Source organism: Pogona vitticeps, chromosome 1 (genome assembly GCF_051106095.1).
Source record: "Pogona vitticeps strain Pit_001003342236 chromosome 1, PviZW2.1, whole genome shotgun sequence".
Classification (NCBI taxonomy): Eukaryota; Metazoa; Chordata; class Lepidosauria; order Squamata; family Agamidae; genus Pogona; species Pogona vitticeps.
This window is the reverse complement of record NC_135783.1, coordinates 8,388,669-8,413,079: the sequence shown is the minus strand read 5'-3', so window position 1 is coordinate 8,413,079 and position 24,411 is coordinate 8,388,669. Positions and strand designations below refer to the sequence as shown.

The 24,411-nt window shown below is 46.0% G+C and overlaps 1 protein-coding gene and 1 long non-coding RNA gene across 6 annotated transcripts in view; both read right to left on the bottom strand.

Annotated features, from left to right (window-relative positions):
- The window catches only part of BCL11A (BCL11 transcription factor A), a 192,469-nt gene extending 171,194 nt beyond the window's left edge, over positions 1–21,275 (bottom strand). For 3 of the 5 annotated variants that reach the window (XM_072987004.2, XM_072987006.2, XM_072987003.2), the window contains exons 1-2: positions 20,678–21,261; positions 13,015–13,344 (exon numbers count right to left, since the gene is read on the bottom strand). In XM_072987004.2, coding sequence (XP_072843105.1) covers positions 13,015–13,344; positions 20,678–20,732 — 385 coding nt within the window. In that variant the 5' untranslated portion in view covers positions 20,733–21,261. Of the gene's footprint in view, positions 1–13,014; positions 13,345–20,677 lie in introns of all 5 variants that reach the window. The other 2 variants (XM_020806814.3, XM_020806813.3) reach the window with 1 other exon arrangement.
- The window catches only part of LOC144584918 (uncharacterized), a 212,791-nt gene that overhangs the window by 174,379 nt on the left and 14,001 nt on the right, over positions 1–24,411 (bottom strand). The window lies entirely within an intron of this gene.

Below are 24,411 nucleotides of genomic sequence, written 5' to 3'. Positions count from 1 at the left end.
TGATGCAAAGGCTGCTATTTTGTTATCTAGACTAGCAGGGAAATTGTATTTGAATATACATACATAACCTCTGCCTGAATCTGTGTAATTGGACTCACCGAATAGAAAAGTGTTATTTGTTTAAACAGCAACCTGTGCAGGTAAAGCTTCCAACAAGATTGAATCAATGAACTAGCCTGGTTCTTGCGGGAAATGAATATGACATCTCTTGGCATCGACTGAAAACTTCAAAATTCAACTACTCATGGTTACCTCATTTGTTTCCAATATTTAGGGATGGACAGAGTGGCTTGGAGGAAAAGGCAGCACACATTTAGGTCCATGCCAGTCTTTGCTGATTTTGCTCAGTTTATTCCGACCGGTTCTGATAACAAGTTGGTTCTGATTCTCTTAAATGAATGCATTTTTTTAAAAAAAAAAGTGGAAGAGATTCACAGCAGCCCCTCCTGAACTGAAAGACGTAACAGCCTTTTCATGGAGATTCACCGGAAATGTATAAAAACCGAGAAAGAGCCCAGAAAACTCTGAATGTAAGTACAAGGTTGTTTCATCTAGTGCGGAGCTAAAGAGACTACAAAACAGAATATACGTGAAGTGCATTTTCCTTTGTTTCAAACAGGACTACCGCCTTTAAGAATTGAAGTGTGGCCATTCTTGAGCAAAACAAAAGATTTCCACGTGTCACAGGAAGGTATTTCTCACTGGGCTATTATGTCTCTACATCCATTTGTTAAAAGACTTGGGGACCCGAGGTCTAAATAAAATCACATAGGCGTGTTCGTTTCACGTAGATCACTATGGGAGCGGGGGGGGGGGGGAAGCATCTCTGCGGAAAATCTGGCATATTGAACATTTTCCCGACTGCTGTCATTCTGTCCAGGCTACCTAGGTCTTCTGCAATTCCCCAGACTGCCCCCATATTAAGCCTACTGTGTACAGCTTTATTATAGCGCGGCGGTGAAGAGACATTAATATTCTTTGGGTTGCCTCTGACAGGATATTTACATGCGCCCATCTGAGCTCCTACCCGAAAGCCACTCCGAGGTGCTCCGATTGTAAAGGCAAATGAAGAACACATCCCCCCCATAGGGATAAGGCCTCACCTCGCCGGCGCACAAACAGACGCACGCGCACACAGAGGTGTGTGCACAACTCGATCCTTGCCCTCACCAACTTGAGTCAACACACCCTTCAGCATGAGGAATGCGCCTCGGCAGTTGGCGGTGGGGTTGGGTTGGGTGGGTGGGTTGGTAACTGGCTCACCCCATCGAGAACAGAGGAAAAAGCCCGCCTCCCTGAAATAAGTTTTTTTTTTTTAATGCAGGAGGAGCACACGCCAACACATCTCTCATCAAGAGCACGTCTGCATACTAAGGCAGCTGGAAAAATGGCAGGAAAGAGTTTTCCAGGTGCAGAAAACATCACGACAGGGCCGACATAAAAGCACGAGATGGGAAGATCCTGCCTAAGACGTTGATGGACGAGTTACAGTAAAATTCAGGTAATGCCCAGACGGTTATATCCTTCCATGCATCTGCCACACATTTCACTACCTACCTACACTTAACCAGTGGTAAAATCTGCCCTACCACATGGCAGGAAAATACCAAGTTAATTTAGACATCTTGCAATGTCCCAATCGCCCCTTGTGTAATGATGGCACAACCTCACATTGCTACGGTAGTGTGACTTTTCACACAGCAGAAGCTCAATAGGATACTGGCCAACGAGTTGACTAGAAGCTCAAGAAAATCCAGATTCAGCCCATTGATATCAGGAAGAAGGCAGTTTTATCCTGAGATGCTAATGCCTGCAGTCACAGGCAGGAACATAGGGTCTGTTCAAGAACATGCAGCCTTAAGCTCACTTATCTTCCCTGAGAAGCAAACTTTTATTTTATTTTATTTTATTTTATTGGCAAAATGAAATATAAGGGGAACTGGACATGGATTACCATTTTAAAAGAATGTTTGTTTGTCTGTCCGTTTGTTTTACATGTGCTCTACAAAACAGTCTAGCTGGGTTCAACCTGTACGCTATTCCGCAGGGCTCAGTCTGTAAGTACAGTGTAATTAACTTGTAATTAGTGATTCTGTGCTATACCGACTGTATCAGGACCTCATCAGGAAAGAGGGGAGCCGCCTAACAAACACGGGGCTGAATTATTTAGCAGCTACACTACAAAGTTCAAAGTTTTCATGAACATGCATCAAAACAGGATCTTTGGGGAAAATAAAAACAAAAAGTTATTTTTTAAAAAAGACAACAAAATAAGAGGGAGTTAAAAATGGCTGAACTCATGTTCCCTGAGGTTGTGTGTGCAATACATTCCAAAACAAGAAGAACACAATTTGATGGAGACTCTGCACATAATACACAGAGTATAGTATCTAGGAAAGAGGAAATAAATTTGCCATAATGCAACAGAGCCTCATTTAACTCCAGCACGATAAGCAACTATTTGACAATATTTCTACACACACACACATACACACGCACACACACATATACACACACACACACATATTGGTGTGCATATGGTAATAAACTTGTATTTTTGCTGAAACGTAATGTACTCTCAAAATTCCACCATCTAAGCCCATATCGAACTGAAAGACTCTCTCACAGCAATGTTTCGGGGGGGGGGGGGGGAGAGATGAAAATAAAATTAAAACAAACCTTACAATTTTTTTAAGGTGGGGGGGAACCCTTCAGGACACCCAGATCTATTTTCTTTTTTTTTCTAACTCCAATCACACTTGCAATGAGCGAGTTTATAGAAAAATGTATATACCTAAATGAGGATGGAGAGTGAATTTTGTCCAAAGGTCCACACATATTCTAAGTGACAAACGCATACATATTTCACACACACTGTCTGAAATTATCATGTCACTTTAGGGCTCGTTTTTATTTGAAAGATGCACAAAGAAATCTGGGTTCTTGTTATTTCAACCGAGCTGAAATACTTTTCAATCTGCTTAGGGAAAACCTCCACCAAGGAATGATTTCCTTCCTCTTCATTTTGATCCAAAATATTTTTATTCCTTGGCAGGCTTCCCCCCTACCACCCTGCTTCCAAAACAGACACAGACATAAAACTGCTGGCCCTGCTGAGTGTGTCCCCCCCCCCTTTCCATAAATCAATCTTTTTATTGTCTAAGCATGTCCAACCGTACAAGGCCTGGCATTTATTAAATTATTTTCCAGTTTGCGATAGACGGTATGCCTGTTCATTCCTGCGATTCAGTCAACCGTGTGTGTGTGTGTGTGTGTGTGTGTGTGTGTGTGTGTGAGTGTGTGTGTGTGCACATGCACACATACACAAACACACACTTATATAAAACATACGAGCATCAAGATCTATTTCAAATCAGGGTTTGCAGTATTTAAACAGTACACACATAAGAAAGAAAGAAAGAAAGAAAGAAAGAAAGAAAGAAAGAAAGAAAGAAAGAAAGAAAGAAAGAAAGAAAGAAAGAAAGAAAGAAAGAAAGAAAGAAAGAAAGAAAGAAAGAAAGAAAGAAAGAAAGAAAGAAAGAAAGAAAGAATCTAAAATACTAAATGATATAGCTATCAAGAGACAAGAAATTAGGTTAATGGGAAGGCCCAGCCCATGTAGTAGCTAGCTGCTTTTGGAATACTCGTGCCCAATCAGAAGAAACTTTTTACAATGCTTTTCTTTTAAAAAAAAAACTATTTTAGAGGCATTTTGGAAATTTGTGTCTTAGCCCATTCTCACATCAATAATGTGGAGGAGGGGCAATTTAAAAGGCTCACTCAATCCCTCCCCACGAACAAAACATGAGTGTGTGGTATATATGGAAATGAAGCTCTCTCTCTCTCTTTCTGAAACTGGCCACATGAGCGTCGAAACATGAGAAAACACAGACACAATAGATGACACTCGTGTGCGCATCTCCCCGTGCGACCCAGGACCACCGAATGCAGCAAAGAGGAAGCCCGGGCTTTCAAAACCTGCTTTAATAAATAAGTAATAGCTAAACGGCCAGCAACACAAAACTTTGGAACGGCCTGCCATCAAGAGCCCTGGCTTCTCTTCGCTCGTCAGAGGTACATTTCGCATCCAAGCATGCCTCTGGGTTTAATTAAGCTTTCCAAAGTCTTCTCACAATCGTCCAGCCGCAGAAAGAAAAGGCACTTCTGTAGTTAAGTCGTACAATCGGTGTGACGGTTCCCTTTACAATTTGTCTTGGAAAGAGTCGCTCTGACATTCTGCTGCCAGCAATCAGCCTTCTTCCTGCGCCGTATTTACAAATACAGATCACATGGAAGATCCAGGAAGTTATTTCTCTTAAGGAGAAAAAACTCCCCAAATTCTCTATTTTTCTAGCAGTCTTATTGCACCTGCAGGGCCCTCCTGAGCCCCTCTATTAATCGAAGAGCAGATCTATTTAGGGGGGTCATTAGGACTGCTTTCCACTTGCATGTACAAACTTGCAACGTCTTAATTCTAAAACCTGGAACCTTTAATCCCATGCCATGGCAAAAAAAACACAACCTTTTATACAAATACAGTGGCAAGTGCACTAGTTCCACCCCTCATTCATCTACGGGGGGATGATGCCAGCAGGCCAATAACAGTAACAATAACAGCAATAAATAAGCCTTTAATTTATTAAAGCATCACATCAAAACTGGGATAACTTTCCCCACAGAATGGGATACGGAAAGAGCATGGCTGCATTTCCACAGAGGAGCATGTCACAGAATATACATGCCATGATTTAGAGTGCTTATAAAAGATGCGGGCAGATTTGGGAACTGCACACTGAGAGAGGCGTACGTTGTATTCACAACCCAATGATCTACAACTAGAGGACAGGAGAATTTAGGAATGAACGCATGCACCGTTCACTATCTGCCGCACAAATCCAAATAAAAGGATTTTACCCCTTCCCCAACGTACTTCACCACCCAGACATCCGCCTGCCTTTCTCTTAACTCTGTTTAGCTTTGCGGCAGCCTAACAGAAAAGCAACTACAAGACAGTTTTCTTGCATTTCCTGAATCTCAGGTCGGCCAAAGCCAAAATCATCACCACACCTCCCCCACCGAATTTCATTAAAATGTCGGAATCTAGTGGTCATTAACCATGAAATAAAATACACCTTTACTGGACACACACAAACAGATACACACACTTTCCCCCCACAGACCGGGTTCTGTAAAATTTTTAAAAAGCTAAACGTTTTTTCAACAGACTAACATCCGCTAAAAATTCTATGTCAGCCAAGAGCCTCTGGACACGTTAAGTCCATATGCTTAGATGTTAATGAACATTTATATTCAGGAAGGGAGAAGGGAGCAAAAAGAGAAAAAAAGCGTTGAGCTCCTGACATATCATCTGAATGGCAGTTTTAACTTTCCTCTCTCCAGAACAAGAGGGAGAGAAAGCAGAGCATTCAAGATGCCTCATCTCACCGTACATCTGAATGACTCACTGGCTTGTGCCTTCTTTTTCAAAGCAATGAACCCTAAGCATTATTTATCCTACAAAGATCGCCTTTTATTGTTAACACACAAGCTTATTGACTAGGAAATGGCTCAATGAGTATCCATATTTAATATGAAACAGGACAATAAACGCCTTACTACGGAGTTCTAACTGGAGTAATTCTTATGTTGTTACACAGCCGGGGTTATCATGAAAAATCATCTCTTCCTCAAGAGCTATTTAAAATACTGGATGCCTCCCCCTTGCCGCCACCCCCACCGTTTCCCCTGCACGAACCCATCCTTCAGTCGTACTCAGCTTTTCTTTTTGCTTTCTGTGATGGCAAACCACGCTCTTCCGGAGGGTAGCCAAGGGTGGAGAAAGCCAGGCAGGGCCACGTTTCTAAAGCACCCCCATACTTACTGAACCCCAAAAATATTCCCATCCCCGGTGATGCCTATGAGGTCTAATGCTGATTTCACTTGGTCCTGGAAATGGAGGGTCAAAGGTGTGACAAAGGTCTGTCTTGGATTCAGTGGGATTGCTAAAACCGGACAGAGAAACCACGTCCGACGGACAGGAATCATTTCATGTCCAGGCCAGAAAGGGTTGAGTGGGTATCGCCTAGTTTACAAAATCTGTTCATGAATATGAGGGATTATATTGTCTCTTTTTATCCTGCCCTGAATTTTCATTTTCTCATGAAGGCTAGAGGCAGCTGCAATACACTCTAGCCGCCTAGAGTGGTCCTAACCGACTAGATAGGCGGGATATAAATCGAATAAATAAATAAATAATACCTAGAACCTAACACCTCGAGGATAGGTGAGAAAGAAACACCACAATCCAGAATACCAACACGCACATTCCAACGTACACAAAGAGCCTTTCTGCAACACACATACAACCTTAAGGAAAATTCGACAGCACCAAACTGAAGGTTACTGGAGATCAAACACCCTGCTTCCCACTCTGACTAACCAAAGGCTATGCAGATGGCCCCATGCGTGCAACAACACCACCCCCTTTCTGGGCCTCATTGCCCAATAACTGGTATTCACTGGTAGAGTGCTTCTGAACATGGAGTCCCATACACCTATCGTAAGCATAAACTGAGACCTTTCTTCTGCCAGCCTGTTCAATCTCATTTTAAAGCCATCATCACCCCGTGTGCAACGGAACTCCATAACTCTTTAGGCCTTACAAAAACATATTTCTCTTATCGTCCGTAAATCTGCTGCCAATTTCACGGGATAGCCCTGGGATCCCTCGAACTCGCTTTCTGCGTACCACATAGTAACGGCCTAAACCTCCATGGAGCCCCATCCCTTCGGTTGGCCCCCTTTTGTCCCATCCACTCTTTTAAACTAGAAATGCAAGTTGTCGTTGTTTAGTCATGTCTGACTCTTCGTGACCCCATGGACCAGAGCACGCCAGAAATGCAAGTAGGCCTCTGCATTTCTACAGAGAGATCCAAGGCCAGCATGCAAAGAAATGAACACAGAGACCAATTTCCTTCATTCTCTAAACCGAGAAGTTACTCCACACCCGTTGCAGAAGATTTAGCCAGGACAAACATTTCGTAATCAAACCACGAAGGCACTCCTGACTCCACAGCAGAGGCAAGTCAGAGTCCTGTGTTCCAATCTAGCGTTTTCGGTGTGACGCTTAACGAATCTTCCCCCTCCGTTTTTGCTTCCATGGGTTTGTCCAGGGACAGAAAAAAAGTGGGTTAGGGTGATCCTGAAGATTGAATTTTGGCTCATGTAAACAGAGCTTCCCCCTCCTTTTCTCCCTGGCGCAACCCCTCCTGATGTGCCATCCTCCAGTTCGAACAGCATTTTGGGGCACTTGAAAGAAGAGGGATCTGTTAATAGTTGTAAATGAACTCTGCCAAATTTCATTCACAAATTGCTTAGCGCAAAGTGCTGGATAACAGATAGGCAGCAAGAATCATCGTCTGCCAGCAAACATCAATACCTTGAAATCCTCACCCAAAATCTTTATGCCCTGTGATAGTGATACCAAGGCACGTGTACACTTCCACTTCCTATCATTTATCTCTCATAACCCATCGCTTTCCTTTTCCTTGGCTGACCCGTGGTTCGTATTTCTGCTGTAACAGATCTGTCTGACCCTTTTCTACAACAGTTAAAAACTGCCATTCAAATAATAAATAACTAAGGTTATTAAAGAGAAAGATGGCTGGCCACTCATTTGAATTCACTGATCTGCAAGATATCAATATATTTGCATTTTACCCAAACCTCTGTACCTATTTTGCTTTTAACAGGGAGTGAAGGAAATGCAGCTTTCAATTCCACTCCAATAAACAAAAATACCTCTACCATTTTTACAATGAAAGACCATTCTTAACTTTTTCCTTCTTTCTTTTTCCCATACATTCCTCACTACAGTAACACAGCAAAACAGAAAGACCTCCAAAAGAAACGGGTATGTCCTTATCTCTCCCACACCCAAAAAAATGGGGGGGAAAGAGTCCCTCAGTGATAAAGGCAGCTAAAATTAAATACAAGGTTAAATTTCACCTTTCAACAAAATCTAACCTTGCAGTTCTAATGACAGTGGCCTTTAAACATTTATTTGTACTTCAAAGTCTCCCTCACCGGTAACCAATTCCATGCACCTTGCCAGAAAACATGTCCCCCCCCCATGGTCAAACCGTGTGGCAGAGAAAACCAGCTCCCCACACAGCCAAATCTATCACGAACCAACAACCGTCCTGCAGTTGACACAATGTGGAGAATAAATTATGACCAAACTCCCGAGCCAATTATCTTTATGCTTTGTATTACCTAAATGAGTTTCTCATTTTTTAAAAAAAAGGACATAATTATGAATCAATCGGGGTTTATTTTTTCAAAAAAGAGAGCAAAATTTTACTTGAGATCCACCCACCCACCCACCAGGAAATACTTGACAATTCGAACTCGTGAAGGGCACGGTAGCGAGTCTGGATTTGGGCAAGTATGTGTTTTCACGGCCCACGGATGGACCCCTTCAGTTCCCGAGGAGTCTCTCGCACACGCTGCTTATGCGGAGGTATGAGAAATCAGCTCTGTTAAGCCTGTCTCAAAAACAAGGAACGATGGCTGAAAGACATGTGGAAGCACTATGCAAATGGGAAGTATTATCAATAAATACGCTAGTTTTGGCACTGCTATGTCCAACTGGAATGACATCACAGAAGAACTTGAATCCAATTCTTCTGGGCACGCTGCTGCCCCTCTAGCCTCAGTTTTGCATCTTTAGAATGGGAATTCAAATCTCACCCCGCCAAGCTTCTTGAATGACAGATTTTTGTTTTGTTTTTTTTGCTTCAGTGAAAGCAATAGGCTGGCAATCAGCAAGGGGGGGGGGAAAAGCACACGCTGTCAGCCTTCGGAGACGATCTTGCACGCTTCGCACCTGTGTGAACTACTGTATGTGCATTACGTGAACAGGCCAGAATTTCTTGTCTATAAAGCAGCAAGTATGCTCTGAAGCGAAGCGTACGTCCCCGTTCCTGAGGTTCTGTTACATTTTGGACCCAACGACTTGAGGTATGGTCTTCATCGTTCCTGGTCTCCCCTTTTTCTCAAGTCTTGGTGGACAAGAGACTGTGCTTTGTCTTTTAAACACACACCGTTGGAAATGTAAACAACCGCATTACATCACAGAAGGGCTGCTCCAAGTTTGGGGATCCTGCACGCCAGCAGCAGGCAAGAAGATCAGAAAACCCTTCCAGGAAAGCGCCAGCTTCGCTACTCTACCTCCTTCCTGTTCAGAATGTGGGCAGCCTGTGATGCAACCGGCAACGCCACGCATGACGCTGCAATGTCTTAACCTACACGCTATAGATAAGATATTAATGCAGCCGTTCTGCACTCTCTCTCCCTCTCTCGCTCGCTCACTCTCCCGCCTCCACCACGAAAACTGCCTGCCCAATCAGCTTCCCGGCCGTTTATATTTTTTTTTTTTAATACACACAAAGTTCTATCAGAGTGGTCATTAGGATCAAGCAAAGCCTAAGATAATCAGAAGTTTGAATAAACAGGAGTGTTGCTTATGTAGAACAACTACGACAAGGGGTTACGCAGAGGGCATTCAGCAAATGCATATAATACAGAATGTGGAGGACGGATAGAGAGATTGCTGAATTTCAGATAAGAGAAAAACTGGCCTCTACTTAACGCAGAGCCAAATCGTGGAAAGCTTACAGGAACTGCAATGTTATGGCTTTCATGACAAAAGACAGAAATGGATTTAAAATTGTTTTAAAAAGTTGCTGATCATTCAACCCAAATGCAGGGAATGAAAAGCAAATGACGTAGTCATTTTTACTGGGCCATTTAACTTTCAAAATGGGGGGGGGGGAAGCAGGATCCTAAAAATTACAGAGGTTCTTTCTTCAGGTATGCATAATTTGGAGCAAATGCTTACCTGAAAACTGCATTAGAAATTTCTCTCTATCCTTGTGCAAACAGGGCCCAACATGCAAGCTTACACAGAGACTTGTGCATTTTATTTGAACCTCTGGAAGAATCTTGTGTGACCTGAAAGTCTGTTTCAACTAGCTCAGTTTTTATGACCAAAAAAAGCTCCTTCTTTGCTCGTCGTGTGTCTGCTGAAAAGGATCAACTGGAATACAAGATTTTAATACAGAAGCCACGGAAATGCTACATGCATACAACCAAGGCAGAAAATTATATGTATGACGATGCATAAATGGGAAGCATTCAGCATCAAACCAAAACGTTGTCCAAATTCAAAATCCCACTGAACAATGACCTGGCGGTTTAGACTTTTCAGATGTTCAGCAGTCAGCAGTCATTCTAAGGGTGTGCATTATTTTGGCAGTGAAATCAGAGCACTAACTCATATATGTATGTGCACATGCGCGCACACACACACTAATGCCTCCAGCCTGCAGAAATACTGTACACCGATGCAAACGATACCTGAACCACAAATGCAACCGCCGAAAAGCATAAACCCTACAATCCCAAGCAATACAGTCCTTTTAAAATTTAGCAAATTTTGCAGTTAGTTGATTCCGTCACTTTCTGCTTCAAGCCTACCAAAAGCTACCCTATCTGGCCACTAGCTAAATATATACAGTATCCCTATGCAACATATGTGAGAAAAAGCTGTGGATCATTACATGATGAGAAAAAGAAAACCGATGAAAGACTGCCCATTCAGATGACATGAAAAGCAACCATATACCGCTTATTCCCAATCAGGACTAAAGGGGGTGATGCCCATTTAAGCAGCCCGTGAATTAATGCCTTATTTAAGTTGTGTATGTATGGGGGGGGGGAAATGTTTGAATGGGAAGAATGAATACATGTGACTTACACGCACAGCTTCCCCTAATACCACAACATCCCTTGGGCCATTAAAACAATAGCACAAGTGATAGTTTATGCTAACCGTTCTGGCCCTTCCCGATGCTTATCAGAGCTGTGTCAATTTCGGGGCTGCTTATTTTTAAAGCAGTATTGAAAGCTAAAAGAAAAGCAGGCTTCTTTGCCATCTGGAATCCAACAACAAACACAGGCCTTATTAGCCCCGCAGAATTAACGGACCTCGCTACATTCATATTAACTTCAAACGTCTTTTTGCTTCTTTATGCTTTTTTAAAGTCACACACACACACATACACACACACACACACACACAGCAGCAGCACCCTGGAGCGTCTCTCAGACATTAAAACACGCACATGCACGCCAGACGGGAATTTACTCCAGGGGAATCGGTTCCGTTACTTTTATTTTACTTTATTTCCACACACACACAACCCTTTTATTGGCTCCTCGTAGAGCCAAGCCACTGCCCGAAAAGCCAATTCGCCTCGGACATCTGTATGGGTGACATGCGGCGATGTAAAGCCACGGAAGAAAATCAAGATACATCTGTCAAAACCACATCAGAGACAAGAGACAGCGCGGGGCGAACATTTATCATTTGGCTGAGGAGGCCAGAACTGCAGTGGCGCGCAGCCCCCCCCCTCCCCTGTCAAACCAACCTTTTGAAAAACCCCAACATGCCCTTAAACTTTCCGAATAAGCAAGCCTGGTACGCCTCACAAACTGCCCTCTCTCTTCTGGCCTGGGCAGCCGAAATGGCATCTTAAAGTCAAGGTCTTCTGTGTCACTTCGCCAAGGGGGCTGCCTTTAATTACAACCCACACGGTGACAGCCAATATGGATTGGAGGCGACCGGCAGGGGAAACGGGAGGGTGGTGTGGGGGGGGGGGGCGAAATGTTAACCCTTCCTCCTTCTCCACCTTGAGTTGGCAAGAAATAGTAATTAAAACGGGGGTGGGGAGTTAGGGGGGGGAGAGAATCTGCAAATGCGTTCCAGCAGGCCTGGGTGGGGACGGCAGTTATAAGCAACATCATATGGAGCCGACGTGTTGCGTTTCTAGGGGTCTTGAGGTGGCCGACAACGAACCGCAGGCACAGATTGATGTGATTAGGCTGAGATTTTTAGCCGGATAAATGTTTCAGCCGTGGGGAGGGCTGCCGGGGAGGGGGGCGGGTGGGTGAGCTCCAGAGGGCTGGGCTTGGTCTTTGCTTTAACAAGCTGGCACTACACAAAGCACAAGCTGGCAAGTCAACTCCGCCCAACGGGGCAGAAAAACCAAGGGTTGAAAGTTGTGCGGGACTCCCTTACTGGATGGGGAAGAAAAAAAGGGAAACACAGGCCTCGGGTGCCCAGGAAATGCAAGCAGGGTTAAAGCCATGAACGAGAGAGGCAAAGCTGAGCTTGCTCCATGCTTCACAAAGGAATTGTGTCTGCACGGCTGCCATAGCTGTAGGCCTCTGGTTCATGCATTAAACATGTAACCAGAGATATGAGCATCCCTAAACATGCCGGAGACGTGGGCTCGTCAGCAGCAGCCAATCAAGTGCCTCGGAGAGAGCATCTGCTGCATGGGAAGAGGACGTCCATCGGCCCGTCCCATTTGACGGACTGACCGCCACAACGGCCAGTATAAACGCCATTGCAGTTACATGAAACCACGGCCACATGGAGCAAAGCCTAAGTGTTCAGCGCAGGCGTCCTAGAGGCGAAAGGATGTTTTGGATTCGACGCCAAGGAACTCTCTGGTGAGGTTTCATCCCGGGGGAGCGGTCCTCGAGAAAAAGTAACTTTTCTCATCCCTCCGTGCCACTATGAGGGAGATCATACGAGCACACTGAAACACAAATGGGAAGTGCCAGGGGATGGGGGGCAGATCTATTCCACTTCAACACTCCCCATCTGGTGACCATATCAATAAGTCAACGGGAAATACGTGGAATACAACAGACATGAAAGGAGAGCAGATAGACACTGACTCAATGACATGGCACAAGTCTCCTGATTCTATAGACAGCTCAGAGGAATGTACAGATGTCCCAACTGTAAACAAAAATGATTCGCATACGATTCGTGCACGGGAAGAGCAAAATTTCGGGAAACGAAAGCACAGACTTCCAAGGGGTGGCCCCAGGTCTCACCATGGCTTCCCGCCCGCTTCCCCCCCTCCCACTGTGATTTACCTGCTATATGTTCCTGCTTAGGGCAAATTCCTCTAGATGACGTTGACAAACAGTCGTCGTCCTCGGGCGTGACCTGGATGCCCACCTCCACAGGATTGGACGCTTTTCTCAACTCGCTCGGCGAGGGCGAAGGGGGCTTATCCACAGCCTTCTCCAGGCAGAGAGCGCTGTTGCATTGTTTCCGTTTGTGCTCAATAAAGACAAGGATGTCCCCCAAAGGGAAGTTCATCTGACACTGGCCACAGGTGAGGAGATCATGGTCCCCTTCCGGAGCTCCTAGCGTACCGTGATCCGGTTCGTCGTCCGTAAGAATGGCTTCAATGGGTTCGGCTGCAATCGGGGGAATAAAAAAATATATATATAGGACCTCCGTCAAGAATCTCAGACAACTGGAAGACGCCTCAACCGAGAAAGGAAGAAGAACGGGGAGGTGGCCCACAATGGGACAAGCCTTCGTGATCTCTCACCCCTCGCCTAGCAGCACCCTTGAAAGTAAAAAAAGGGAATCCACCACATGTTATTCCCAGCAAGAGACACGCAACATGATTGGGACTCCTCTATATTTTTTTTTAGAAAGGAAACACAACCCCATATTAAAGTTTTCAAAGGATTATTATTACTATTCCAAAGACAAACAAGATTAAGCCAGTCGGATCCCAACCGCAAGATGGCCAAAAGAGCTTTCTTTTTATAATGCATTGTCATTCAACAGGAAAATGAATTTTCCAGTGATGTCAAGCAGTTCCCTCTCAAGGAAAAGCAGTTATATTCATAAGGTATATTCATACGATCTCTCTCTTTTTTTAAAAAAAAGAGGGCCTAGAAAAATCTGATTCAAAATTAAAACATAGAGGAGCATTTTCTTAACCTCTCGAAAAGTGAGACTACGAAAGCCGATGCACAGCATCTAAACAGCCCTGAGCAAGCTATTCTGCTTTGCAACAGAATTTCTGTATACTAGTCTCTAAAACCACCAAGTTAACCCAAAAGGGGGGAAAAGGGGATTTAATAAATCATCCAGTTCTTTTTCTTCCCCTATTTAGTGCGTTTTTTTTGCTGGTGACCACTGACTTCTTTAACCAAGACACCCAGGAAATAAAGGCTATGCATATGGTATTATACACACAGATAACACATGCACACACCATTTAATGGAAAAAAATGTTAATTGCTATTTGAGGGAAATTATGTGCTTCTGAAGATCTAAGAAAATAAGCCAACTGGACTGAGGTGTAGTTTCCCCCCTCTCATTCCATTCTACAGGAAAGCAATGTTTCTACCATTCAGGGCCCATGGCCATTGGCAGTCCGACCTTCATGAGGGAAAAACCAAAATAAATCCTAGCTTTCGTAACTAGAACGGTCACACCTTTCTCCAAATTTGAAGTACCTTTCGAGGATTGATTGATTTTCGGAACAGGTGCCAGAAAGCTCGATTAAGAGACTAGTTTCTATACGCACCATAGCCAGTTGATAATTTAGCAAGGCAGCCATATTAGCAAGGTGGGTGTTTCACGGAGTTACTTTCCTGCTGAATTTATCTCGGGCAAATAAAAATAAATGTTAAAAAAAAAAAAAACACCAAGAAGCCATGAGGATTCCAGAGAGACTTTTAAAGCAAAGGAGAAGAGGGCTGGGTCAGTGCTGCCCAAATAGGACTTCGGAATGAACACAAAACCACATTCTTATAAAATATTAGATGCTCTCGGCTAAGAGAAGTGTGGCACGCTACAACACCTCAACAGTTAATCAGCCTGACCTTCTTTAGCATGCGGCCAATTTCACATTTAATGAACTTAAAGCCACAGAGAATCAAAAAATAGATTTTAATTTGACTGCACCATATTGGAACAGATTTTTGATAAAAGTGCAAAAAAAAAAAAACAACCAACCCAGGATACTCAGGTTAAAATTATTTTGGTCCTAGCGAGGCAGAGCGTTAGGAAAAGGAGAGGTCTAGAGAAATTTCCAAACGCGCAGAATAACGTAAGGTGTTCAAAGATGGGAATTTGTGCGCCTTGACTCAAAACAGAACCCTTTTCTCATTTGTACGCACGGTGTATCATTTTTTTTCTCTCTGTCTCTCTCTCTCCACGAGGATTCGTGATTTAAGGGAAGGCAAGTTTATACAAATATAAGCATTGCAATCTTATGCTGAAGAAATCATCAGCACATGGAGGATCCCCCACCCTCAACTATAGATAACATACATACTGCTATGTCTCTTTCAGTGCTTTGGAGTCCGGAAGAGAAAGAAAAGATGATAAACACAAGCTTGTTTCTACAAAATAGGCAATTCCCCCCCCCCAAAAAAAAAATTGGGAAGAGGGAATTATCAGGTTGCATTTTAACAATCTGACAGGAGGAAACACTGTCTGCACCCATATATTCCTCCCCACAACATACTTGTGTGTGCGTGTGTGTGCGTGTGTGTGCGTGTGCGTGTGTGTGTGTGTGTGTGTGTGTGTGTGTGTGCGCCCGCCTATGCACATGCACACACGCACACGTGTCTGCATGTTTTTGTTTGTTCCCATGCAAAGTTTGGAATGCAGCCCAAGCAGCAAAACATGAGAAGAATTCAATACTGTAGTTCTTGAAAGGGACTCTACTTAGTATTTAGGCAAATGATAATACAGTATTTTCGACCTGATAGGTTTGTTAAATCAAGTAATGTAGGTAAGCAAGGCAAAAACATCACCTTCTTCCAGGCAGTTAGAAGAATGGTTTAAAAATAAGAAGAGAGAGAAATTTCTTGCAAAGCCTTATGAAATCAGGCTGGATTCTCATTAAAAAAAAAAAAACCCAGCAAATCAAGAAGGAATTCCAAAGCGTTGTTGATTACGCCTCTACATTTCAGCCAATTAATTTTATAGGAGGCAAAGTTCTTGAAAATAACAAGATATTCAAATGTGTGATAATAAAACCTGTACCCTCCATGGTTCTTCAGTGCACTTAACATTAATGATTGCTAATTAAGAAGAATGATAGGGCAAATGTATGAAAAAGGACTGGCAGACCAAATTCTTTTTATTTTTTAAGGTTTGCCAAGACAGAAAATGCAAACGCAAAACAGAATTCCCAGTATTTTTCCGCAGGTCACACAGAGATCTAATTTATAATTAAAATTAGTTAATATGGGCAGTATAAAAATGAAATAAATAAATCACAAATATATTATTATTATTATCATCACTGTCATTGTCTTCATCATCATTGCTGCTGCTGCTGCCGCTTGGCATTATTATATTTTGGTTTTCATTCAGTAGCCACTACTAGCAATTTTATTATGTGCATTTTGAGTTTTCTTATCAGATCAATGGACCCCCCCTTAGAAAAAAAATATCAGATACTCATGGTCAAACTTGATTAAGATCAACCTAGAACAAAGAGGTTGGTGAGAGCTAAATTTCAAAATGAGTATTGTAAAGAGATTTGCACTTATTTTCAAGTGCAAGAGGAAAACAGAAAAAAGAGCAGATCGGGTTTATTTTTTACAAATTAACATTATTTTCAGGATTTACCAAGGAAGGACTCTCAGCGACACACAGGCTGAATGCAAGCCAAACACACACGCACCCCAAATTATAATAACACAAATAGTAATGACAATATCAAAAATTATAATTACAAAAGGCAAAAAACGTTCCAGAAATTCAGTTTTGGGGGTTTTTTTGCCTCTAGGATTAAATTACTGGGAGAAAAATGAAAGCCAATGGGGAGCGAAAGATGATGATTTCAAAAGCACAAGAGGAGAGAGCTCTGTAATGTTTGAGCAAATGGAGATTTGAAAGCAAAACAGGGCAGGAAACAAACACAATGGAAGTGTGGAAGACGCTTAAGCAGGGAACCCTCTCCAAACACGTGCAAGAGAAGGTATTTCCTCTCCCCACACTTTTGGATCCACTTTTTTTTAAAAAAAAAATTCTGATTTTCAAAATAGTCCACTTTCAGACCGGGGTGTGCAAAGAAATAACACATCGCCACTAATGCAATCCAGAGCAAAAGCACTTTGGAAATCAAACCGAGGAACAGGGGGGGAAAGTATCAGCCAAGAAATGAGCCAGAATTTTTGGCTTCTTTGGTAGAACTTTTTTTTTAAATCCTTTTAGATGCTTCTAAAGATGTGACAACCCTCTGCTAACATATAAATATCTGATACGGAAAGGGGCAGTTTTTCTGTCTCTGGATGAGTATCAGACATGAAGGTTGCATTTTTGAAAAAATGTCTTAAGAACATGCAAAACCGAGGGTTGATTCTTTCCGAAGCATTGGGGGGGGGGGTTGTTTCTTCTAAAGCTGCTTCTTCCCAATGACCAGGAAAAGCGAAGAATATTACAAGACTTTAAAAAATAATAATAATAAAGGCAACCAGGGGGGGTCCATCAAGGAGGACATACCGGTGTTTTAAATGCTTTCATCAGACTTAATGCAAGATTAAAAACAAAGAAAGGCTGAATCATGGGAGAGCATGGGGGGGGTCAAAAAAATAAAAATAAATTCTCAAACTCGCTCGCTCGCTCTCTCCCCACACATACCACCTTCGCACCTACAGTATTTCCTTTTTCCCAATGAAAAAAAAATATACAGAAAATTAAAAGATGCCAGGGAAAAACTGATCAGCCAAGTTCCAAGGGCTTTTTTGATCTCACTCTGCCTCCTAGTGGCTGAAAGTCGCATTTCTTAGCCAAAAAAAGGGGGGTTGCAAAAAACAAACCAAGGGGCAAATATTTTAACCCAATTCTCATGCAAACGTGCTTCCCCCCCAACACAGATCCTTCCCCCCCTTCTGCGCCCAAATACTCCAAAATGGGGATAAAAGGAGGGGGATCAAACTTGCCTGCCAAGTCTACTAACCCCCTAACCTTACGCCTGAACACCTAACTCGAACAAACACGCATACACACGTGCAAACTTAACCCGCGGAGGCTTTGAAGCTTTTGTTGTGCCCTTTAACTGGCAAGTTTTCTGGGGATTCGGGGAGAACAGGAGGGGAGAGGGTGCCGTGGGGAATTTTGGTCGCCCCACTCCCAAAAAAAGAGGAACAATTTTTAAAAAATGCAATTTATTTCTTCTTCCATCCTGGTGGCAGGGTCTGAGATAAAAAAGAGGCCAAAACTAGGTTATCCGTTTGGCCGAAGGGGCGGGCGAGGAAAGGCGCCTCTCGCAACGTGGTTGGAGGAGCGTGGCCGTTATGTCGCAACAACACAACAGCCCGTTTTTTTGTGTTTTGCAAAACAAGAAAAAAAAAGAGCAAAACATAAAGCAGGTCAGAAATCAAGCCGGAAAAAGGCAAGGTTGTTGGGGGGGGGGGGAGGAAGGGAGAGAGAAATAAGGATCTTTTTTATTAAGACAACTTTAACCCACGCAAACAGGGCGGAGGCGCTTTCATTTCTGGGGACAGGACTTTCACTTCTCAACGTGCAGGCTGCAAAAGCGGGACTTTTTGCAGCGGTTGTTTTGTTTGGGGGGAAGAGAGAGATGGCGTTTGGGGGGGGCTTGCAAATGGCCAAACTTTTTGCAAAAGCTGGGCATGCTCTCGACCTTGCAAATTCAAGGAGCGAGGGCAAACGGGAGCCCCGGGAGAGCATGCACGGACCCAGTTCTTGCAAGCTTTTTTTTCTTGCATTTTTTTTTTTTCTTTTGCAAACAGCGCTCGTGCATTTCACCTCCTCTCTCCCCTCCCTCTCTCTCTCTCTCTCTCTCTCTCCCTCCCCAACCACGACCCGCCCGCCTCCGGCCAGCGACCTCAAGTCGGGACTAGACTTCCCTTTTGTGTTTGCAAGCCAGCCCGGCTCCCCCCGAGCTTTTGTGCACGGCTCGCCCGGGAGGCGGCCAGACCAAGCCTGGAACGCTTTGCAAAGCAGCAGAAGAAAAACACAAGAAAGGAAGCTTTGCTGTGCACGGCGTCTGCATCTATACGAGTATATATATTTTTTAAAAAAAAAAATCTGTATGCACATGAAAAAGAGCACCGGAAAAAAAATCAGGAGCTGATGAGAGCTGTTGCAAAAATCATTCGAAGAGCCTCCTTTTGCAAAAGCAAAAATAATGTGCAAAGCTCGCCTGGAGAGAAGAGAGAGACAGAGTGTGTGTGTGTGTCTGTGTGTCGTTCCTCGGCTTTCAATTCATTCCTGCCTCTCTCTCTCTCTCCCTTTCCTCTCCCCCCCCCCGCCCCACAACCGCTCCAATGGGTTTGTTCTCCGGCTCTGTGTTTTGCTGGCAGCGGCTCCGCCGCACACGCGGCGCTTGTAAACAGTCGGACACGAGATTTTTCCCAATCAAAATCCGCTGGCAGTTTTTTTTTCCCTTCCCCTGTTTTTTTTGAAAATCTTCCAAAAAATAGTACGAGAGGCAGAGAGAGAGGAGGAGAATCGGGATCTCTCACTCTCTCCCGGAGAGGGACACACACAGACACACACACACACAGACACACACACGGGGGGGGGCGTGCGCGGGGGCGCGCTCCGTTCCCTCTCCTTTTTTTTTTAAGCTCCATCTCGGCAAGTTTTTGCAAAGCCGGAGTTTTTTTTTTTTTTTTTGGAGAGGGGCGCTGGAGGGGGCCGGATCCGAAGGTTTCGAGCCGGAGAGTCGAGAGAGCTCGGCCGGCTACGCGTGGCGGGGGAAGGGGAGGAAAAGCTGCCGATGGCCGGCCAAGAGTCGTGTCCCCCCCCCGGTGCCCTTTGCGCTCCCCGAGTTTGGAGAGAAAAGGAGGGAGGGGGGGAAAGGCAGGGAGAAAGGATCTCCCCCCACCGCCGCCGCCCCCCCCACCAGATCTCGCCGGTGGAGACAAAAGGATCCCCGCACATATACACACTTTTGCACTTTATGCCGTCTATACGCACGCACACACACACAAAGAAGAGGCAGGGGTTTGCCGGGGGATGAAAAGATGGGGCGCGCATCCGAAGATGCAGGGTCTCGGTGCAAAAAATAAAGGGACGCTTTTGAACCCGCTGCTCTGGATCCGTGCCTTTTCCGCCTCGCTTTTGCAACGCACCCCACAACACACACACACACACCCCTTTCGGAAAACTGAAGGAAAGCGACCTTAAGGGGGGGAGAGAAAGGAGAAAACCGACGCGTCTTTCTCGGCTTTCTTAAGTTGCCCGGCGTTGGTTAAGCGGCAGCCCCCCCCCGTGCGCGCGCGCAATCTCCCCCCCCTCCAAACCAAGACACGCTCGCTCGCTCGGTGTCTTCCGGCAAAAGAGCTACAGCAGAATCAATGGGGGGGGGGGAGAGAGAGAGAGAAACAGACAGAGGGAGAGAGGAGAGAAAATAAAAGGCAACTTTGAAAGAGAGAGAGGGAGCGAAAGAGTGGGGGGGGTCCTTTTCGAGCCAGCTGCTAACGATGCAAAAAAGAAAAAAGAGAGAGAGGGTATTAATGGGGGGGGTTGTTCCTCAGTGTTAAGGTGAGTTGCTTCGGAAACTTAAGCCGTGCAAAGCCGTGCATGCACGCAGCGCCCCGGCTTGCAGGGTGCAAAATGCAGACTTAAGGACTGGACCGAAGCGATCGCGGCGACGGTGCGGTTCTTTTGCACCGAAGCTCGTGGCAGAGGAGGGGGGGCGTTTGAGGAAACTCGGGAGGCGAGGCAGGGGTGGCTCTTTTTTTTTCTTCTCCCCTCTTTCCCACCCCCCCCTCTCTCTCCCCCCCTTTTTCTACTTACGCGAAAATCCCCGTTTGCTTAAGTGCTGCGGTTTCCCTTGCTTGCGGCGAGACATGGTGCTCGGGTCGGTGGCTCGGGCGGGCGCGCACGCAGCTCTCGCGCTTGGATCACATCGGGAAGCGCGGGGCGAGCCAGGCGGGAGACTCCAGAGGAAATATCTTCATCGGTGTCTTTTGACATCCAAAATAAATTAGAAATAATACAAAGATGGCGCGGGGAAGATGAATTGTGGGAGAGCAATCATGGCTTTTTTTTTTTTGCTTGCTTTTTTTTTTTTGCTTTTGCTTTTGCTTTTTTTTTTCCCCTTTCCTTTCTGTGCCGGAGAGGAAGAGAGAGAGAGAGGGAGGGAGGGGAGAAAAGAAGAGAGAGAGAGAGAAAAGACAGAGAGAGAGAGAGAGAGAGATGAAAAAAATGGCAAAAGCCCCCCTGAGCAGCAAGTTCAAGTGCGGACGTGACGTTCCCGACGAACTTGAACGTCAAGCGACTGGACGGACACAGACATAGGAAACATGGGCAGGGCGAAGCGGGAGGAAAGGGGAGGAGGGAGACGGCGCGCCACGCCAATGGACACTCATCGGGGGCTGGACATGATCAAGCACCCGCGTGCGGTGGGGTGGGCTGGGCTGGGCTGGGTTGTGCGGTGCGGGGGGGGGGGTGGAGAGCCCGTCTCAGGGCAAGCCAATGGCCAGGGATCGGGGTGGGGAGGGAGGGAGGCAGGGAGAGACAGAGAGGGGGTTACCCTCCGAGGCATCAGGCAGGGACTCGCCGCCGCTCCTCCGAAGGGAGGAGGAGTGGTAGGAGACGCGAGGAGGGAGCCAGCCAGCCAGCCAGCCAGCTGCCCGGCCAGGCAAGCAGGCAGCCGGCGAGGACGCGAGGCCACCCGGGCGGGCAGAGAGGGGCCGTGCGTAAAGGCGCACGGCGAGCCTTCAGCGAGCCCCTGTGGCCGGGGAAGAGGGGGAGAGAGAGAGAGAGAGAGACACACACACATACACACCCCCAAAATAAAGGGGAAAGAAGGAAAGAAAGAAAGGCACGTGGGTTGGGGGGGGAAGAAGGTGTGGGGGGGGGGAAGAGAGAGGGTTTCCAGATCCCTAGCCACGCCGGAGAGAGTTTGGAGACGGTGGGAGAGCGCGCGTAAGGAGGGCGCAGAGGCAGGGCTGGGAAGGTCCGGCGCCTTGGGGGGGGCATGCATTGGGGGTGGTCGCCCGTCACTTGAAGGGGATTCACACACACACACACACACCCGCGTCCCACCTGCTGAGAAAAGGAACGTGGGAGGCGATCGGGCAAGGTGCGGCGAAGGGGGCTAAAGTCGTCCCGGGAGGGGGGGGTCTTGGCCAAGGTGATGCCTGCGAGCGAGCAAGCTCTTTCCGGGGAAGGTCGGAGGGAAGCAGAGGTGAGCGGGCGTGTGTTACACACACACACACACACACACGGCGGCGGACAAGTATACTGCCCCTGATTGTGGAAGTTCCGCCTAGGGTCGTCCGGGTTGCTATCCTTGGACCGCGCTCCCTCGGATGAATTGGTCCTTTAACTCGGTGTTAAAGGATTCGGAATAAAACCCCGAGCGGCTGGCCGACCGGCGCGTGTTTTGCTGATCGAACCGGAGCGAAATGAACCGGCGAAGCGAATGAATGGGTGCGAAAATGAGCGCTCTGTTCTTGCCCCGCCACAGACACACACACACACACCGCATAGGAATCTTTGCTTATGTTCCCTCGCAAAGGAAAGAAATGTGTGTTAAAGATGCACTCCTTATACACATTTGCTGGGAGGGGGGGGAACCGAATTCGGGACCTCAAAGGAGACTTCTGTGTAGAGATGAGGCGTCTGATCCGAATTCATAAGCGTGGCAGCCCTGGGAAGAATTTAAAGCTGCCGTTCCATGCGCATTTTAACACATGGGGACTTCCTTCCGAGGAGACCCGCGTGAAATTTAATTAATGGACTTTTGATTCCTCCAGCCTACCATGATTTTAGCCAGTTACAGCAAGGTCATTGGGGGGGGGCAAAGTATTCGAATCTTACCGTCACGTCCCATAAAGCAAGCATCGCCAACGTTACTCCAAGAAGTAATTAAATAATTATTAAAATATCAGAAAAGTTGGGATACAGGGTAGGGAGTGACCTGTTGCACTCTCAGGGGAACGCTGCAGAACTTCAGAAAAACCTGATGTCTTAAACCCCTGGAAAAAGGGAAACATCTCAGCGCCGCCTTCTGCAACAGCGAACCGTGCAAAACATATAAGGAAGAGAAACTTTTTAAGTTTTAAAAGGAGAGAGAGCAGAATGTTTTAAAAGACAATAGTAATAATAATAAGGTAGAAGGTGGATCGGGGAGGGGGAGAGAAGATTACATGATTGTATGGTCCCCCTCCTAAAACGCGGCAAAGGGAGTGAAGCATTTTAAAAGGTGGCAGACACAATAGATGAAATAGACAAGGGGGAGGTGAAATTGACAATGCAGGAGGAGACAGCCTCCGCCTTGCCATGTTTAAGGGCTCAAAATATAGATCAGGGAAAAGGCGAAGGGAGCAGGGGAGGCCTCTTGATGTGCAGGCGGCGGGTGGGTGGGAGGAAAAACCCGAGAGTGACTTGGGAAAGGGAGAAAGTTTAGGGTTCGAAAGGTCTCCCAAAGTTTGCCTCCATGGCGAGGAGGAAGAGGATATAGGAAGGAAGAAAGAAAGAAAGAAAGAAAGAAAGAAAGAAAGAAAGAAAGAAAGAAAGAAAGAAAGAAAGAAAGAAAGAAAGAAAGAAAGAAAGAAAGAAAGAAAGAAAGAAAGAAAGAAAGAGAAAGGGGGAGACAAAAGGAAGAAAGGAAAGAAGGAGAGAGAAGGAGAAAGAAGGGAGGGAGAAAGAAAGAAAGAAAGAAGAAGAAAGGAAGGAAAGGAGGAAGGTGACAAACAGGTGCCAGCGATCACAAATTATTATTATCAATTTATTTGTGTCTCAGATTGAGGAAAGGAGAACGCCAGGCGATTTTCTCTCCTGAAGACCGAAAGGGGGTCGTGTCGGCCTGCCTCAGATCTTGGCTTAACCGTCCACACACACCCCCGCACAGACGCCGGCGAAGCTGGGGCAGAAACTGGAAGCCGGGGGGGGGGGCGTAGGTCAGGCTTAAGTGACGGAGACAAAGGAACCGGCAAGGTTAGGAAATGCAGGAGGGCGAGAGGTCTCGGTTCCAGGTTGAAGCAAGGAGCTGAAGTAGGAGAGGAAGCCACCGCAGAAACCGACGCGTGTCAGTGACCCCCGACGTGTGCATCCCTCCACGCAGCCCAACCTGAGCGCGTTTCAAGGCGAGGAGCGTGAAGCCTGACACGGGAGAACCCCCCCATCGAGTCTACAAGGGGTTGTGCCTTACTAAAAGCGCGGTGGGCCTGCAACCTCGAGACACGTGTTGAGCCTGTCCCTACAAGTCCCATCGTGGGGACCCACGGGGCTGAAACACGTGAACACACCGGCCTTGGAATGTGTCCCACTAAGCTCAAGTTTCGGGGGGAGGGAGGGATATGTTGCGAGCCTGCCTGGATCGCGACCACCCTGGACTACCTTCACACGCAAATAAAGACACGTGGGACTGCAGCCACAGATTCCTGCAGCTTTTGTCCCCCTAAGCACCCCAAACATTTTCACACGATCATATGCGCGCTCTTTGATAGTCATTCTTTCTCTCCCGCCTCTGGATCCCACGCAGGTACTCCTTGCACGTGTTTACCTGCGCCAGGTAAATC